General features: G+C 41.2%; 2 protein-coding genes across 5 annotated transcripts in view; one reads left to right on the forward strand and one right to left on the reverse strand.

The window, feature by feature from the left end:
• The window catches only part of ADGRE3 (adhesion G protein-coupled receptor E3), a 47,285-nt gene extending 42,411 nt beyond the window's left edge, over nt 1–4,874 (reverse strand). Inside the window, exon 1 of the mRNA XM_006918790.1 lies at nt 4,850–4,874. Within this exon, the coding sequence (XP_006918852.1) occupies nt 4,850–4,874 (25 nt within the window). The remainder of the gene's footprint in view (nt 1–4,849) is intronic.
• A 7,345-nt stretch (nt 4,875–12,219) lies between these two features.
• ZNF333 (zinc finger protein 333) overlaps nt 12,220–18,082 on the forward strand; it is a 19,628-nt gene continuing 13,765 nt past the window's right edge. The window contains exons 1-4 of one of the 4 annotated variants that reach the window (XM_006918762.3): nt 12,220–12,361; nt 15,399–15,442; nt 16,496–16,619; nt 17,034–17,129. In XM_006918762.3, coding sequence (XP_006918824.1) covers nt 15,404–15,442; nt 16,496–16,619; nt 17,034–17,129 — 259 coding nt within the window. In that variant the 5' untranslated portion in view covers nt 12,220–12,361; nt 15,399–15,403. Of the gene's footprint in view, nt 12,394–12,432; nt 12,541–15,398; nt 15,443–16,495; nt 16,620–17,033; nt 17,130–18,082 lie in introns of those variants that run through there. The other 3 variants (XM_006918763.3, XM_015594746.2, XM_015594747.2) reach the window with 3 other exon arrangements.

Genomic DNA, 18,082 nt, shown 5'->3' on the forward strand with positions numbered 1-18,082 from the left:
GGCTCTTAGAAAAGAAGTAGGCAGATTAGTAAGGGGGTTTTGGGTCTGCCTGCAAAGTCACTGAGGTCATCCTATCCTAGAAGGGGTCTGCCCTAGTATGCCCACAATTAAGCAAGCCAGAAGGCATTTTTTTTTTTTAACTCACACAAAGAAACCAATAGGCAGAGATTTAGGTACCAGTTTAAGCCAGTCACTCGCACCTGCACAGTGAAGATCCCAAGGACCTTCAACTCACCTGAGTCTCATTATACCTTCATTATAATATGATGCATATGTCTGGAAGTTCATTAATATCATTATAACGGACTGAATTCTGGGAACAAACATGTGCAGAAAGCAAAATGGTGAATCACTGTGTCCTGTCAATCTTAGTTGTCAATCAAGAAGCCTACTCCTCTAAGGTAAGTAACCACTCACAGCAAAAAAGGGATAAAAACCCCGAAGTCTTTGTTACCAGGCCTTTTAAGTCCCGCTTCTCTTGCTCAAGCCCGCTTTCACTTCTGGAAGCGGACTTTCCTTTCTAATAAAACTTTTATTTTCTACTATATTTCGGTGTCTTGCTCAGTTTTTTTGTTCGAGACATCAAGAACATGGACAACGTGCCAGGAGAGGACCCCACTCTCTGATAACATTACCGGGACCCACTTTTTAAAATCTTTGTTTAGGTATAATTGATATACAAAAAATTACACACATTTAACATATACATCTTCATGAGTTTGGACATATGCATATGCCATATACCCATGATACCATCACCACAATCAAGGTACTAAAACATATCCAATGCTTACAAAGATTTCCTTATGTTCTTTTGTGTTTTTCTTTTTTCTTTTGGTAAGAATACTTACCATGAAATCTAACCTTTTAACATATTTTGAAGTGCACAATGCTGTATTGTTAACTATAGGTGCTATGTTTTACAGTGCATCTCTAAAACTTATTCATCTTGTGTAATACAAACTTTATACCCATAGAAAAACAACTCCTCATTTCCCCCTCCTCCATCCCCGGCACCCACACTTTATTTTCTGCTTTTATGAGTTTGACTACTTTAAATACTTCTATCTAAGTGGAATCATGCAGTGTTTGTCCTTCTGGTCTGGCTTATTTCACTTAGCATTGTATCCTCTAGGTTCATCCATGTTGTCACAAATGGCAGTAGAGGAAAGATTCCATTGTATGTATATACCACACTTTCTTTATCCATTCATTGGCAGGGCCCACTTTCTTAGGGAGTAACCAAAATTGCAAATAAGGTTACTAGTCACCAGAGCTAAATTTCAACCAGTGCATAATAAAAGAGCCTTATTGGTTGTTCATAGTGAAATGCTTCCACACCGTTTGTCAATAATCATGGCCCAGAACCAGCTCCCAACTAGTAAAACATATGGCTGAAGTGTTTTCCGGTTCCTAAAACTCAGCCATCTGGGTACTGTAACATTTCCTCAAGGTTAGTCTTCAGGGTCTCCTTCCAGCCCAGCCAGCAACCCCGTGCTCAGTATTATGAGTCATCAGCATGCTGGAACCACAGGTTCTAAGAGACTTTAGAAATTACCTGCTGACTCTTTTTGTTGAGGAGGAAATAGTTCCTCAGTTTCAGTTTGCTTAGATACCAGTTGTGCAAATTTGGGCAAGTTGCTTAACTTCTTTAGGTTTCCTTATATGAAATGTGGTGACAACATCATTGCTTATCTCCTGGGTTTGGGGTGATGAACTAAAAGAGGAAGTGCATAAAGCACAGTATCTCTCAGAGATCACTCCATAAATGCTAGCTGCTGCTATTACCATTTTATTTGCATGAGAATCCTATTCTTATTGACCTGTTGCTCATTCTATTACACTGCCTGTTACATCCATTAACGAGGGCAGAGAGTTCATGGACAACTGAAATTCACAAATAATCCATCTCAGATGTGTCCAGGACTCTCCTTCCAGTTGCCCCGAAGCAGGAAACATCTTGTTTGGGCTTCTCTCATTTAAATTGCACACTCTCTTGTATATATACCACATCTTCTTTATCTGATCATTATCGAAGGACATTTTGGTTGTTTCCATATCTTGGCCACCATGTATAATGTGACAATGAACATCGGGGTGCATATATCTTTACAGGTAAATGTATATACACAATGTATACTCGGCCATAAGAAAAGTGAAATATTGCCATTTGCGACAACATGGATGGATCTTGAGAGAATCATGCTAAGTGAAATAAGTCAGATAGAAAAAGTTAAGAATCATATTGACGCAGGACAAGGCAAATTTCCCCAAATAGGGGGGAGACCAAGCCTTGCACTGAGAGAAGAAGAGGGTCCTTTGGCGGAGAGTGTAGAAAGAATTCAACACACACGCCAAAGTTGGAGTCAAAAGGGAAGTTTATTAGAAAAGGGTAACATCCCACAGACTATGGTTTCCTCTCAGAGGCAGAGAGTAAGAGACGTGAGAGAAACAGAGAGAGAGTAAAGGCACCAAGAGGGACCCTGAGTGTTCAGAGAATTCAGTATATGTCATTCTTTAGTTCCCGTTTCCTTTGATATGGACATACAGTGGAGAAGGGGAAGAGTGTGTAGCAGTAAAAAGGTAAGAATATGTAGAGCAAAAGGCCTGCTGGCAGTTCCTAGCCTTTACTCCCTTGGTTCCCCATGGTTTTAGCCATAGGGAATGGCTCTTTGTTCTTGTTTCCCCTTCACAGGTATGGGGAATGGGTTGTTAGCAATTCCAGCAGAAATCATCCTTTGTTCTGAAGGTGTCCTCCTGGCCTGGCCGCACATTGCAGTCTCTTAATATAGCTTTATTAACATTTTAATTCTCTTGCCTCCTCCCTACATTAATATGATTTCACTCATGTATGGGATATACATCTGAAAGCAACAAATGAATTAGACAGAGACTCATGGATAGGGACAACAGTTCCGTGGTTACCAGCGAGGAAGGTGATTAAACATATGGTGATGGAAGATTTGACTTTGGGTGGTGAACACACAATGAAATATACAGATGATGTATTATTGACTTTTACTCTTGAAATCTATGTAATTTTATTAACCAATGTCACCCTCATAAATTTAATAAAAATAGTTACACACTCTCACTTGTTAGGTAGTCAGGCATGAGCAACAGGAGCGAAGGCCCAGCTCTGTAACCACAGAAACTTCCCTTGAAGGCCTTCCTTAGTCATCTCCCAGAAATAACTCCCTTTTAGGGTTATAAATTACCCCAAATCCTAGAGCATAAAGCCCATAAAAGCTGCTGGCTAAACCAGCTATAAACGTATGTGCAGAAAGTGCTGCCTATAACTTCAGCCTCATTATACCATCATTATAATAGCATGACTATGCCTGGAAGTTCATGAATCTAATTATAACAGACTCAATTCTGGGTAAGCACATATGCAGTAGACAAAAAGTTATATAGCAGCCAACTGTCCGTTAAGGTGACCTCACAAATGGACCATCTAGGACCTCCTGTCATAGCCCAAATATAAACAGACTCCTATTTCTGTGTGGTTACAGCTCTCCAGGCTGGAAACCTGCCCCTCCCTTTGGGGTAGACTATTTTATCTCTTTACCTTCTGAATTCCACAGGGCTGCAGCCTTCCTTAGCAGCTGGTCTCCTTCTAAAATGTACTTTCAATAAATCTTACTTTTTCTAAATCTCACCAACCTGTAATTCTTTGCTGCATTGGCGAGGAAGAACTGAGGAACAACACCCAACGCCACCGTCCACTATCCTCCTCCTCCTCCATGCTGCTAGGGTGACGTGGGATTTCACATCACTCCAGCGGTCACTTAAATTTGATTCCACAGATATATACTGGACACCTCTTCTATGTAAGATGTCATGAAAGGGGATGCAAAGGTGAGGGGACATGGCCTTTGCCTTCAAGTAGCTTCTATTATTTTGATAGAATTTATGTTGTATCGCTCCCTGTGCAACTAAATAAGTGTGAGACTTTGAGTAAGTCACATAACCTCTTCGTGATGCCATTTTCCATCTGTAATGTGGAGATGCTGTGTGATAATGAGTGCAAAACAATTTTAGCTTGATGCCAGGCTAAAGTGGATGCTTGATAAATGTAAGCTTTGGTCAATATTGTGGCCGTTGATAGTTATTTAATCTGGAACCAGAAGGATCAAGTGTATTTCAGAGTTGGAGAACCATCTGCATAGAAGTGGTGGTTGAAGCCATGGAATCATTAGATCTCTCAAGGGAGAGGGTGTAGAAAAAGAGAAGACCCCAGGCAGAATCCTGTGGAAAGAGCATTATAGCAAAGATCTGGAGCTAGGTGACTTGGGTTGAACCCTGGCTCTGCCTTTTAAAAGCTGTGTGACTTTGGATATATAACACAATCTCTCTGGCTCCAGTTTTCTAAATTGTAAGATGGGTATAATAATAGTACTTACCTCAGGGGCCTAGTATGAGGATTAAATGGGTTAATACATATAAGGTACATAGCGAGTTCTCAGAAATGTTGGTTGTTATTATTAGTAATATTCTTGTTACAAGAAAAGGAGTGGATGAGGGAGAAAATAGCAAAAGAGGCAGAGAAAAGTCAGGGTAGACCTAGGTCACAGAAGTTATCACGGAGGAGAGGATATTAATAAGAAAACAAAACATGTGAAGAAGATGAACAACTCATCGGATTGGACCATATGGAAAATTTTAGGGATATTTGAGAGTATAGTCTGAATAGGGTGGTAAGGAAGGAAACCATGTCCAAGAGGAAAAGAAAAGAGTGTTCAAAGCAGAGCAGAGGAAAGAGAAGGACAAGACAGCCAGTCGTTGAACCAAGTAGTTCATGATAGGGAGCAGGTCAAGGAACGGTGATTGTCAAGGTTACACATACCTGGAAGAAGTGATGGCTCTCGCATTCTTGCGTGTCGGTAACCCTTGTTAGCCAGTTCTTGAAGGTCTCTACTGTGCTTTTCCTAGCTCAAGGAAATCTTATGAGAATTGATATAAGTGCCTTAGGTCTGCTGACTTAAGAAATGGTTCTCAGAAAAGTGAACTTCTTATCTTTCACCATCAGACCATGGTTCTGCTTTTTCTGAAAATTAAAATGTTACACTTGTTTTAACAGGACTGAATTTAGTGTGGAAAAGTGAAACAAATACATAGTAGCATATAAACAGTATATCAAAAAATCATGCTGCAGAAAAAATAAAAAACTCGACAGTGGGGAATATACTTGGTTTAATAAAAAACTTTTATGACGTTTTGTTTCAAACCACATGTAAATACAGTTATCAGATTTGTCAAAGATTTATTTTTCCTATTTCCAGTCTTTTAAAGTAGATGCAGATTTGCTTAGAATGAAGCTGATTCTAAGAACACGTAAAAATTGAACACGGATGATGAGCCTGAATTCAGCAATTTAGAGTGGGAAACAAGGAAGATGCGCAGCAGGTGTCAGCCTCATCATCCAAGGTGGTCACTAACAGTTGTCACCCTGCAACACCAAGCAGGCAAGTGTCTGCTATGTACAGGGGGCCTGCATTGTACCCTGGATTGTATTTACAATATCACTAAGAACAACTAGCAGTAAAGTGAGTCTTTCGTAGGCAACCTACACCCATTTACTGTATGTCCTACAAGAGTGTAGGAATATAAGGCCATGATATTGATTTGGGATAAACCCTTATGTAGTCATTTTAATATCAACATTATTCATTCTTTTGAAATATGAAGTGTTTTAACTGATTAAAGTTACAGATAATTTTGGTTGAAATACTATATACGTCATGACTAGCATGGTAAAATTATACTTAGATACTTATAACATCCAAAAAAAATTTACTACCAAATTATTACAGTGGATATTAATATGACATGTTTATTAATGGATCCAAAAGGTATGATTATAGTTTAGCATGGTTTTGGTGCCAAGCCCTTCATCTCACTAAATTAGGAATGCAGCACCTGCAGAACAAATAAACACAAGTGATTCTGCAGCCAAGGACCAAGACAGCTCTTCAGCGGGCTGTGTTGCAAGCTCTGCTCTAAATTCTTCATGACACTCATGTTCCTCATGCTGAGTGTGGCGGATGCTCTTCGGGTGCTTGAACAGGAACACCCCTGTGTGTGTGTGTGTGTGTGTGTGTGTGTGTGTGTGTGTAGGTGGCAATTCCATATCCAGTCTGAGTTTTTCTTTAAGATGCTTTTGACTTCTTTCTTTCTCTCAATATAATCTTCCTCAGAGATCTGCTTTTTTCTCCAATGCTATAGATACCTGTTTTAGAAGCTCTATTAGTATCTTGTGGGGTCTGTGGGCAAGGAGGACTGTCACAGTGAGGACTCTTGGTGTTTGCTGCGTCCACATTCAGCTGTGCATCCAGCAATATTCTTTTCCATGTCACCCTTATAAATAGAAACTGAGGCTGGAACACTGTTGGGGTGATAGCTGGAGGTAAGAGCTGATCAAGAAAGACAGGTGGTGCCACCTGATGGTCAGGCCAGAACTATTACAGCATGTTAACTCTAGAGCCATACTGTGGAGGTTCAAATCTTGACTCTGCCTCTTAATGTATTGTGATACTTAGGGGAAAATTATTCAACTTCTCTGATCTGGGGTAATTTCGACAGTCTCCTAACTGGTGTCTTTCTGTTCCATCCTCCCATTCTACAGTCAGAAGAGCTTTCTGAAACATGAATCTGAGTGCATCACACCCATCTCACAGCCTCATGGATACTTCGCAGGCTAAATGAGCTTAGTAGACACATAAAGTCCACCTGATCTGACCCCAGTCCGCCTCTCAAGCTTCATCTCCCACCTTTCTCCCTCAGGCTGCCCACCTGCCCTTAGCTTCTTGCTTTTTCCAGCCTCCAGGACTTTGCATGTGTGGTCCCCTCTGCCTGGAATTGCCCCCTTTTCTCCACTGCTCTGCCCCTGGCCAAGCTCTTCAAGTGTGCATTCTTTTGTGTATCCTTCCTTAATCCTTAAGGTAGATCCCACAGATCCCCACTCTGGGTCTCCTTCCCTCCCCCTAAGATGGAGTTAGCACCTTCCTTCTCTATTCATATCATATTTAATCAAATCTAAGGCATCATCAATTTTAATGTACACCATTATTTTATGTACCACGAACTCTAACAGTTATGATACAATGCTTTCTTATTCTTTAGAACTTTTATTTTATTCTTATTGAATGAGATATTGTAAATTTATTTAGAAATAATTTTTTAAATCATATCATTCTTTTGATTGGATTAAAAGGAAAATAGAAGTGAAAAATAAATTGGTTAAGATATTCTTGAAACTTCTTTACATTTCAAATCTTCAAAATTACACAGAAGTATCAATGTCCATGTTTTTCTAGATCAGTAGTTCTCAAGATAATGGTCACCCGACCAGCAGCATCAGCATCCCCGGGAACTTGTTAGAAATTCAGGTTCTCGAGCCCTGCCCCAGATTTGATGAGTCTCTGGGGTGGGCCCAGCAAGTTGTGATTCTGTGATTCACCAACAGGTGATTCTGATGCATGCTCAAGTCTGAGAACCCAGCTCTGCACCCTATTGTTCTCTGGTCCCTCAAGAGTATGATGATGTGGTATTTATTAAAAGTACTCAAAAAAGAACCAGAAGCCATTGCTGGCCATCTACCACCCTCACACTACTTAGTAGAGCATACAAGTATAAACTAAACCAAATGTCCCTAGCCTTTTGCCTGTGATGACAAAATGAGATTATAACTATCTATCTATCTATCTATCTATCTATCTATCTATCTATCTATCTATCTATCTATTTATTTAATGACCATGTTATTACAGCTTAAAACTGCAGGGGCTTTCATGCTGAAAATCAGACCCTCAAAATTTCTTCAGTTATTTCTAAGAGTCTCTTGCAGACATGTCTCATAGACACCCTTCTTTCTATCTATCAATCCACCTACCCACCCACCCACCTACCCACCTACCCACCCACACTTCTTTCCATCCATCCATCCATCCATCCATCTATCTACTCACCCATCTATGGAGAGCAGGTTGTAAACTGACTAGGTCCTTGCAATCTGTGAGGCCAACCAAGAGTTGCCTCACCTTCACAAATCCTCCTAAGAATGGGAAGTAGGAACTGACTGGAGAACAATGCAGATGTTGAAATGCAAATGATTATAGCAGGGTGTGTAGGGTGGGAGTTACCCTATGGAAATGCAAATGATTATAGTAGGATGTGGAGGTTGGATGGGGATAATCTCATTTTAGCCAGCAAATGTATGCTCTTGTATGAAAGCAACTTGCAAAAATAAAATCTGCTCTCTACTCCATCATCAGCAGATAGTGGGCCTCCTGATCCCAGTTTTCTGTCTTCTTTCTTTTCTCAATCTCTCACTGTTCCCTCTCAGGATTATTTTCTAGGGTTGCGCTGGACATGGCAGGATTTACCACTTGCTGGACGTGGCACCTATCCACCGTTTTTCGTTCCCTCCATCTCAGACTCTTCTCTTACTGCCAGACAGCTGTCTTTGCTACCGTTGACTTCCACGAACAATCTGTTCACTGTCTTATGTTGGTTCCTATCCTTAACACTCATGCACTAGACTCAGGTTGGAAATGCACATGCTCTTGCTCTTGAATGCCAGAGGCCACTTGCCCCACAGCTTTCAATGGACACTCATTCCAGATGACCAGAGGTCATTATTTAACTGTTTTACTGCTATTAGTGCCCCATCTTTTAGTGCCAACTGGATTTTCACTGCCTTTAGGACTACAGGGCCAGTTGGTTGCTTCTATACTGATGGGGAGCTTAAAAAAAAAAATGACAAGCTGAAAGTCCTAAAATATTTGCTCAAGCCACTTGTTGGGGAATCAGGGACTTTTTATTACTTCACTAAAAGAATGTCTTATTTCTCATAGCCTCAAGGATAAAATGATCTAAAACTAACCTCAAAATTTTATCTTTCAGGTAGGAGAATTACAGCTTCGGTTAAATTCACAGCCTCAGTAGATTCACAATAGTGATACTGTTTAGTGTTGTTATGGCGTGAACGATTCTGAGACCCACGGAGCCAATTGAGATTAATTATGAGCCTTTTTTAGCCCGCCGGCGACTGACTCTCTACCACGCAGGGCTAGAGAAGATCAGCCCCGAGCTTTCAGAGCAGGCAGCTGATAAAGCTCAAGACCATATCCTGGTGGTCTCCTGAACAAGCCAGCAGATTACAGAAGTGGAAGTTGGCTTTTAGCATATCTTTGCCCGGAACAACACCCTTAATTAACAAGTAAATGGATTACAGAAGCAGACATTGGCCATCTACATATTTTATACAATACACTTCCTAAACCACACACAAGCAAGTAGGACAACTTCTGATATCTAAAGATATTTCTTCCCTGTAGCTGACTTAGCTAGTTTGCTCACTTGAAAATTTTCCACCCTTAACAGTGTTAGGGAGATTTCATAACTGTCCTAAAATAATATCTGGGAACAAGTAGAACTCTTAGAAATACTTTTCATTTGTATCTTCGAAAAGATGAAACAAGAATAGTTGCAATAAAAAAGAACCCTCAGAGAATAAGAAAGAGCTTTAAGAAATGAAAATAATGGTATCCAACATGAAAATTCAATAGAAGGATTAGGTATAAAGTGGTGACAATTTGCAAGAAAGGAGATGAAAAAGAGTTTGAGAAATTTTAGAAAGAAAGAAAGAAAAATAACAGAAGACTATTATTCAAGAAAATATAAAACAATTATCACTAGCTGAAAGACATGAATTTCTATATTAAACAAACCTACTGGGTAGATCATAGTAAAAATTTGGAACGTGTAGAATATAAAGCAATTATTTTCCTATTTCTTGATATTTTCATACTTCACAATATTTGTATAAGTAATATGGATGATTTGAGTAATAAGACAAAATAAAGGCAAAAAGACAAAATGATAACCAGTACCAACTAATTGATAAACACCAAACAATAATCTTAAATTAATTTGACCACACTTTATTAACATTTGTCTTTAAATTAACATACTGAAGAAAAGATGGAGCAAATTGAGAATAAGAATAAAAAGTCCTGGCTCAATGTACAACAAATAAACATGATAAATAGAAAACATAAGATAAATGTAAAATAAGGGGCTGAAATACATTAAACATCAATAATCACATTAAATGTAAGTGGATTAGAGTATCCTATTAGAAGATAGTTACTTTTGGACTTCCTTAAAAAACAAAATCCAGTTATGTACTGTTTTAAAAAAAAATCACTTAAGACAATGGCAAAGAAGCTGAAAATAAGAGACATATCAGATAAGAAGAACAAGAAGCTGGTATGGTAATATTAGAAACACATTAAATGAAAGTAAAGGCCAAATTTAAAAAGGGGAGAGAGGAGATATAATATCGATATAAAGTGACTTCATAAAAAACAGTAATGATAATAGCCAGTATTTACTGAGCACTTATTACATGTCAGGCACCATGGTAAGCGCTTTGCGTACAAGCATTATATCATCCAATCTTAAGCACAATCTCATTATTGCTCCCGTTCGACAGTTTAGGAAACTGACTCACAGAGAAGTTAGACAGGTGACAGTTACTGAGTGGTAAGTACCAAAAACCAGGACTCTTAACCATCGTGCTATGCAACTACTACCATACCTTTGAAAAATATAAAGCAAAATCTGTTAGGAATACTTGTTTTTCTTCTAATAACTTAAAGTTCTTTGTCGTGTTGATCCAATCTATTTGGAATTAAATTTTTGAATTATTTTTGTGAATGATGTGAAATAGGGATCTAACAACTTAATCCTTTAGCCAATTGTCCTAACAGCTTCCTTTCCCCATTGACTTGAAATACTACCTGTAACATCCTGGTTGTTCATACATGCTGGAATCTGCTTTTGACTGGTTTTGTTTCTTTGATCTATTTATCTATTTCCACAACATGTGCTCCCTCCATGCCTCTGTGTTTTTGTTCACACAATACCCTCAACTTGCAATGTTTCTTACCCACCGAACTAACCATTCTTCATGACTTGATATTCATCCTTCAAGATCTACTTTCAACCAATTATGCCAATTTTTTTGATCTCTTCCTATCTCTGTCAGTTTTTTAAAAAATAAGGATTCTGTTAATAGGCTACATGCAACAATGTGGAATGGGTCAACCTCATCTCTGTCACCCATCTCCCTTCTTGCAAGAAGGGGCTTTGTAACCTTAGCACCTAAATGTAGCAATCAATCGATAATGTATGGATATTTATTAGAAGAAATAATATGCATGTGCTTGATATATAAACAACATCAGGGAACAGGTTATAGTGGTTGTTTCTGGAAAGAAAAACTTAGGGATGGAGTGAGACCCCCATTTGAACTTTTCCTGTATTATCTATATTACATAACAAATAAATTTTAAGAAGAGTCAGATTTCCTATCTACTGCCTTGAATTGATTTTTCACATCTTATTTTTAGTGAGAAAGGCAAGCTGAGGATGAAATGAGATACAGTCATGCTCTGCTTAACGACGTGGATACCTTCTGAGAAATGCGTGTTAGGGGCCATCATAGAGTGCACTTGCACAAATCTAGATGGTATAGCCTACTACACATCTAGGCTATATATGGTATAGCAGATTGCTTCCAGGCTATAAACCTGTACAGCATGTTACTGTACCGACTGCTGTAGCCAATTGTAACACAATAGTATTTGAGTAATGTATTGTTCTACAACACTAGGACTGCTACTACATCATAAGCCATAGGAATTTTACAGGTCCATTATAATCTTGTGAGACCATCATGGTACCCTAGGTCCTTCTTTGACTGACGCGTCCTTATGCCGCGCATGACTGAATATAATCCTACTTCTAAAAGAAATCATCGACTGAAAAATAAATGTTACCTAAGACATGGTTTTGTAGAGAAATTGATTAAACCAAAGGAGAAACGTGGAAGAAAGAGAAGGGGAATGAGAGTTAAATTCTGAGGTCCCGACGAGCCAGCGAGGCCCCACCCCATCCCCCCAACCAAGCCCAGGACCCACCCTAATTCTCGCTCATTGGACCTAAGCCTCGACTCCAGACCGTGCATCGGGCAGAGACTCCGCCCCCCCAGTCCTACTCTCTAGGTCCCTTCCCCCAACCCCAAAGCCTAACCCTCAGGGAAGGGAACTAGAATTCCTCCTTCTAGGCTGGACGTTGGGAGTCACCCTTTCAGTCACTGCCTAAAATTTCCCCGACCAGGAGAAGCGGAACCCGACCACTTCCGCCCTCGGCGTCCCGGAGACCGGAAGCGGAAGTGAGCGGAGGCGGTGGCAGCAGCAGCGGCGGCGGCGGCGGAGGCGGCTGCTGTAGGGGCAGTAGTCCAAGCGCCCCGCGGCGTGCGGCAGAGGGAGTATCTCTCGCGGGTCTGCAGGTCCGGTTCGGCCCCTGGAGAGGGCGGGGAGGGTAAGGAGTGTAGGGAGGGGCTGACGGCCTAGGATAGCCTGCCCCGTCGAGTTGCTTCCTCCCCGCGGTGGCTCCGTGCCGGATGCGGCAGGCACACCTTGGCCCCGCAGCCGCGCCTCACCTCCCCGGCGGGGTTCTCGCCCTCAGGTAACCCCCCTCCGGGCACACGGGACTATCATTCATCTACCGGAAGGAAAATCACGAAGTACAATCCAGGTCTTGCAGTTGAGGAATGGTGACGCCGGCCAGCCCCAGCCCTCACCTATCCCCACCTCTCCCAAAAAAAATCTGCCCCCTCCGGACTTGTGGGGCCCGACCCTGTCGCCTTCGTGCAAGATAACTTTATAAGCAATTCACGTTTTATTTAGTTTGGTATTTCATGTTATCGAGTTCTGCAATTGGAAAGTTAGGTCTGAGTCTACATGTGCAAATTGGTTTGAATGACTTGCAAAGTAAATTTAAAAAATGCACTCTCTATCAAGGAATGAATTAGATAACAGGAGGGTTTCTTTTTTTTTTTTTGTGACTGACGATTTGCAGATCCTAAGCTTAAGACCTGTTAGCTTTCGTTGCCTTTTTCTTTTCCTTTCTCTTCTCTTCTTTATTTTTAAAAAAGCCTTTAATTTGCGATGTTTACTTTGCAAGTATCTTTTTTTTTTTTTTTTTACACTGCTAGGTGAGAGTGTCTTAAGAAAGGCTCAGTTAAGTCCCAAGTCTTCATCAAGGAAAAGTAAAACTACTCAGTTCGTTTCACGTGGGCTCCATTACCACAGCCTGTAAATCACCACAAAGCTTCAAAATATGGGACTCTAGGAAAAAGATGACATAGCCTTGTTACTACTGGGAATTGACACAGAATTGGCCATAAATGAGATCTTCTTTTTTTAAATAAAGTTAAAGTTCACTCTACTGAGAAATGAAAAAATTCTAGAGGAAAATTAAACATCAGATTTCAATTTTACAAGTGAGATGTTTGTTTTCAAAAGGAATAATGTCTCACCTTGTCCTTTTAGAGAGAATTAACATTTCTTAAAGGCATCTGAAATCTGTTGTGGATTATGTTATATGAACAGGCATTTTAAGTCACTTTTATGTTGACTTTTGTGGTGTTTGTATGGTTGTGTGTGTAAGCATGTGCCTTCTTAGGCTAGCTGTACAACTGTTCTTGGGGAGGGTTGATAGTTTGGCACATTTCATCGGAGGCGCCCTGGATGGTCGGAGCCCTGTACAGGGGAAAGCATTGCTTTCAATGTGGACACAATGCTCGTCTCTGTGGAGGTTTTATTTTTTCTGAGAGGACAGATTTTAAATTAAACATGGCAAGGGTGATATGGAAACATGGAACCAGGAGAACTTGGGGAGGAGGTCAGGAAAAATATCTGAAAAGGGACAAACATTTGAACCTAAAAGATGAGTTGTATGTAGCTGCACAGCTAGACAAGGGGTCGGCAGTGGAGTAGGAGTGGGGAGGAGATTTGAGAGAACATTCCAGATGCATAATCCTTCAAGCAGTAGTACAAAAGGGTTCTAGAAGCAGAGGAAAGACAGGGAGAGGTAAAGTGGAGGAAATAAAGTGTGGAGTGGATGAGCCAGGTTGGAGAGGAGGGCACAGCCTGAAAGTTATGATAAACTTTGGACGTTGTTCTAAGGTTGTTGTAAAGCCACTGAATCTGAGTTTTAAGTAGGGGAGTGACGTGATTTTGTTCGTGATTTAGATACCGGCTCCTGGATGGAGCATGGAGTTTGGAATGGACAAGAATGAATGCAGAGTCCACATACCTAGGAACTTGGATAAATTCAGGACTCAGATGGTGGTAGTTAGGTCTTTTTTTGTTTATTTCTAAATCATTATTATTTTTTAACAACTCACAGACATAATTATGTATAAATGTATTAATACCATCATATACATGGTTTTGTTTAAATTATTGGAATCTTTTTCTCCCTTTATTTTTTCAACTCATGGATTAGCTCCCAGAACCAGTGTTAACAGCCTAGTATATATTAGTCCACATTTTTCCTCCTGTATATATATATAATCCTAATCAGACATATACACTTATAGACATAGATACTCATGTGCATTCACACGGGGAACTCTGTCATTTATACACTTTTCTGTATCTATGTCTTCTCACCAAATGGTATCTCATGGACATCTGTCTAAGGCATCTGGTATACCTCCGTTCATTCTTTTTAGTGGCTGCGTAATATTCTATTGTATGGGTGGTAGTTGGGTCTTTAGGGTGATTGTGGAATTGGAAAAGATGCAATGTTTGAGACCCGTGTAGGAGGTAGAACTGAGAGAATACGGTGATTGATTCATTCTTTCTCCTACATGATATAGAGAGCAGGTATTGGCAAACTATGGCCTGTTGGCCAAATCTGACTCTGTGCGGTTTCTGTTGGGAACATGTTTATTGGAACACATTTTTTTTATGTATTCTCTGTGGCTGTTTTTGTGCACTACAGCCAAAGTTAAATAGTTGACGTAGAGTCTATATGGCCCATAAATTCTAAAATATTTACTATATGGCCTTTTACAGAAAAAAGTTTGCCAACCTCTAATATATAAAGTACTTAATATGCATTTTGCGCTGTGCTGGTGGCAGGATTTTGGGTCCTGAAAAAAGTGGACACAGGCCTATACTTAGTTTGCATCATGGTGGAAGAGAGAGGCAAAGTCACCTAAACAAATAAATATAAAAATCACAACTTGGTAAGGGCAATGGAGGAAAAGTAGAGGGTGTTATAGGTATTTTGAGGGACTGTAAGGAGAAATGATCTTTTTATTAGGTGAGAGAGGTAATAGAAATGGTCGGGTACCATGGTGTGAAAGATGCGTGGGACTGCGTGCTGCTTATTGAGATAAATTCCCTGTGAGGATTTTTTTCTCAGCCACCCTGATGGTGGCCCACAGAAATGATATACCTGGGTCAAACCCTTGTTTGGTGCTCTGCTTCCACCCTCATGCCTTCTTATACTTGGTCTGTCTTTTATTGCAGGGAGGATGCCTACTGAGACCTTAAACCCTGGACCCGGTGTCAGGGTGAGCTAGGGGTTGGGGGAGTCGTGGTGGTGGTGGGGATAATTATGTTCCCTGGGCCCTGTCCCTTCTCCTCTCACCATCAGCTGAGGAAGAAAGGGGAGGGGAAGTATGGAGCATCTTCTGCTCTGCTTTCGGGGACCTGGCGACCTCTTTTAGTGCATGACCTCTGGAGGGAACTGGCTTGGGAGGAGGGTCCCCACAGCGACTTCGGGGCTCTGCCTAATTCTGGAGTCTGACTGCAGAGAGGGGCTCATTTGGAGCTGGCAGCAGAACTCCTCCAGGGCCGTTCTTGCTCTCCCTTGTGAGACCTACCATAAACACATGTGGCTGTGGAAATTCAAATTTGAATTAATTAAAATCCAATAAAATAAAAAATTTAGTTTCAGTTACCCGAGCCACATTTCTTAAGTGCTCAGTGGCCACATGTGTGGTGGCTGCCCTTTGGCGAGTGCAGACAAGACATTCCCGTCATCTTAGGGAACTCCATGGCACAGCGCTGCTCTAGAGAATTCTGAAATTACAAGGCCATACAAGTTTTCAGATGCAACGGAAGTCCTCTTCTAACAGACATAAAAGATTATTGCATGCTTATGTAAGTCTTGGGACCTCAGGACGGCATGAGAGTTAAGTGATCAAACCTAAATTTTTGGTGCCTTAAATAAGGAGTTTAGGAAAAACTCTAAGCTGAGAAATACAGACTCTGCCCTCATTGGTTCGCGAAGTGATGGAGAGCCAAAACTTATGCTTTCGATTTATCCAAATGTTAAATATTTTTGGCTTGGCAGTCCATGTGATCTCTACTGCAGCAACTGCCCAGTTCTGCCTTTGCAACACAAAAACAGCCGTGGAGATAGGTACACAAATGGGCGTGGCTGCGTGCCAGTAAAACTTTGTTTACAAAAACAAGTGGTAGGTGGGCAGGCTTTGCGGAGCCCTGGAGTGGGGAGAGCTCCCTGTCTGAATGTTCTTGCACTGGGTTTCCCTTTGCCAGTGGTCATCCTGCAGAGTGGTGGGGGTGGTCCTTGCTGAGTCAGAATATGTGTGCTGTTTTAGGAATCAGTCACCTTCGAAGATGTGGCAGTGGGGCTTGTCCAGGAGTGGGCATTGCTGGATGGTACACGGAGGAACCTGTGCAGATATGGAATACTGGACAACTGCAGTACCCTGGCTCCCAGGGGTAAGGCTGGCACCACTCCAGCCCTTTCTCTATGCAGGTGCCACATGCTTAAGCGTCTGCCATGTGACCACAGAAATGCGGTGTGGGCTTGGTGGGGTTGATGGTTCACAGGTTTCCACAGGATAGAGCTCTGTCCCTTGTATTGACTCCATAGTCAGGACCTGCACGGGTCTTATTGACCTTGGCATTGAACTTCAGGGTTTAGATAACCTCAGCCCCGTGGGGCAGAGAGGAAGGTGTTTGTGGTTTGGGCCCCTGTAAAAGCGCTTCACTGAGTTTATTAGAAATTGAAGCATGATCACTTTGCTACCATTGTACTCACTTCAACGTCATGAGCATAAGTCTGGGTGGAAGCTGGGTGGCTGCAGGGGAAGCCCTCCCTCCCTCGGCACATGTGTCTTTCTTTATGGGCAGGGGCTCCACCATGCAAACCCAGGCTTGTCTCCCACGTGGGGCCAAGAGGAGAGCTGAGTACCGCAGGACAAGGCATTCTCTGTGCCATGGGTGTGGGTGAGTATGAGGGGGCACTGGGATCTTGGGACCCACCCCATGAGGGCCGTGTGCTGGGAAGTGTCAGGCTGAGAGTGTTTTTACAGACCCTTTATTCTGAGGGGAAATAAGGCTCTTTGGGGTGCAGTTTCTCAGGTGAGTCGCCTTAGCTTTTCTACTGTTTTCACGTTCTAGCTCTCATACTTAACCTTTAGTCTCACAAAAAGATATGTTACAATTTCTTTTTTGAAAAAACTGAGTCACATACCATAAAATTTAACCTTTGAAAGGGTGTAATCCATTGGCTTTTAGTATATTTACAAAATTGTGCAACTGTCATCATTCTCTAACTCCAGGACATTTCCATCACCTCAGGGGTAAACCCTGTGCCCGTTAGCAGTCACTCCCCACCCCATCTCCCCCAGCCCCTGGCAACCATTAATCCACTTTCTGTCTCCATGGATTTGCCTGTTCTGCATATTTCATATAGATGGACACAAACAACAAGTGACCTTTGTTATCTGTGAGCTTTCACTCGGCATAATGATTTTGAGGTTTATCTATGTTGTAGCGTTTGTCAGTGCTTCATTTTTTAAAGTCAAGTAATATTCCATTGTGTGGATGGACCACATTTTGTTTATTCATCTGTTGATGGACATTTTGGATATTTCTACTTTTTGGCGATTGTGAATAGTGCTGTTGTGAACATTCACATACAAGATTTTATGTGGATGTGTTTTCAGTTCTCTTGGGTATATACTTAGGAGTGGAGTTGCTGGTACATATCGTAACCCTGTGTTTAACTTTTTGAGGAACTGCCAAATTGCTTTCTAAAAACAAGTGCAGCATTTTATGTTCCCACAAGTGGTAGATGAGGGTTCTGATTTCTCCACATCCGTAACCACACAGATTATCCAATTCCTCTTTAAGTTGAACAGTTCTGTGTGTGTTCTTTGTCTAACTGCTTCTTACTC

The sequence above is a fragment of the Pteropus alecto genome, unplaced genomic scaffold (genome assembly GCF_000325575.1).
Source record: "Pteropus alecto unplaced genomic scaffold, ASM32557v1 scaffold388, whole genome shotgun sequence".
In the NCBI taxonomy this organism is placed as follows: domain Eukaryota; kingdom Metazoa; phylum Chordata; class Mammalia; order Chiroptera; family Pteropodidae; genus Pteropus; species Pteropus alecto.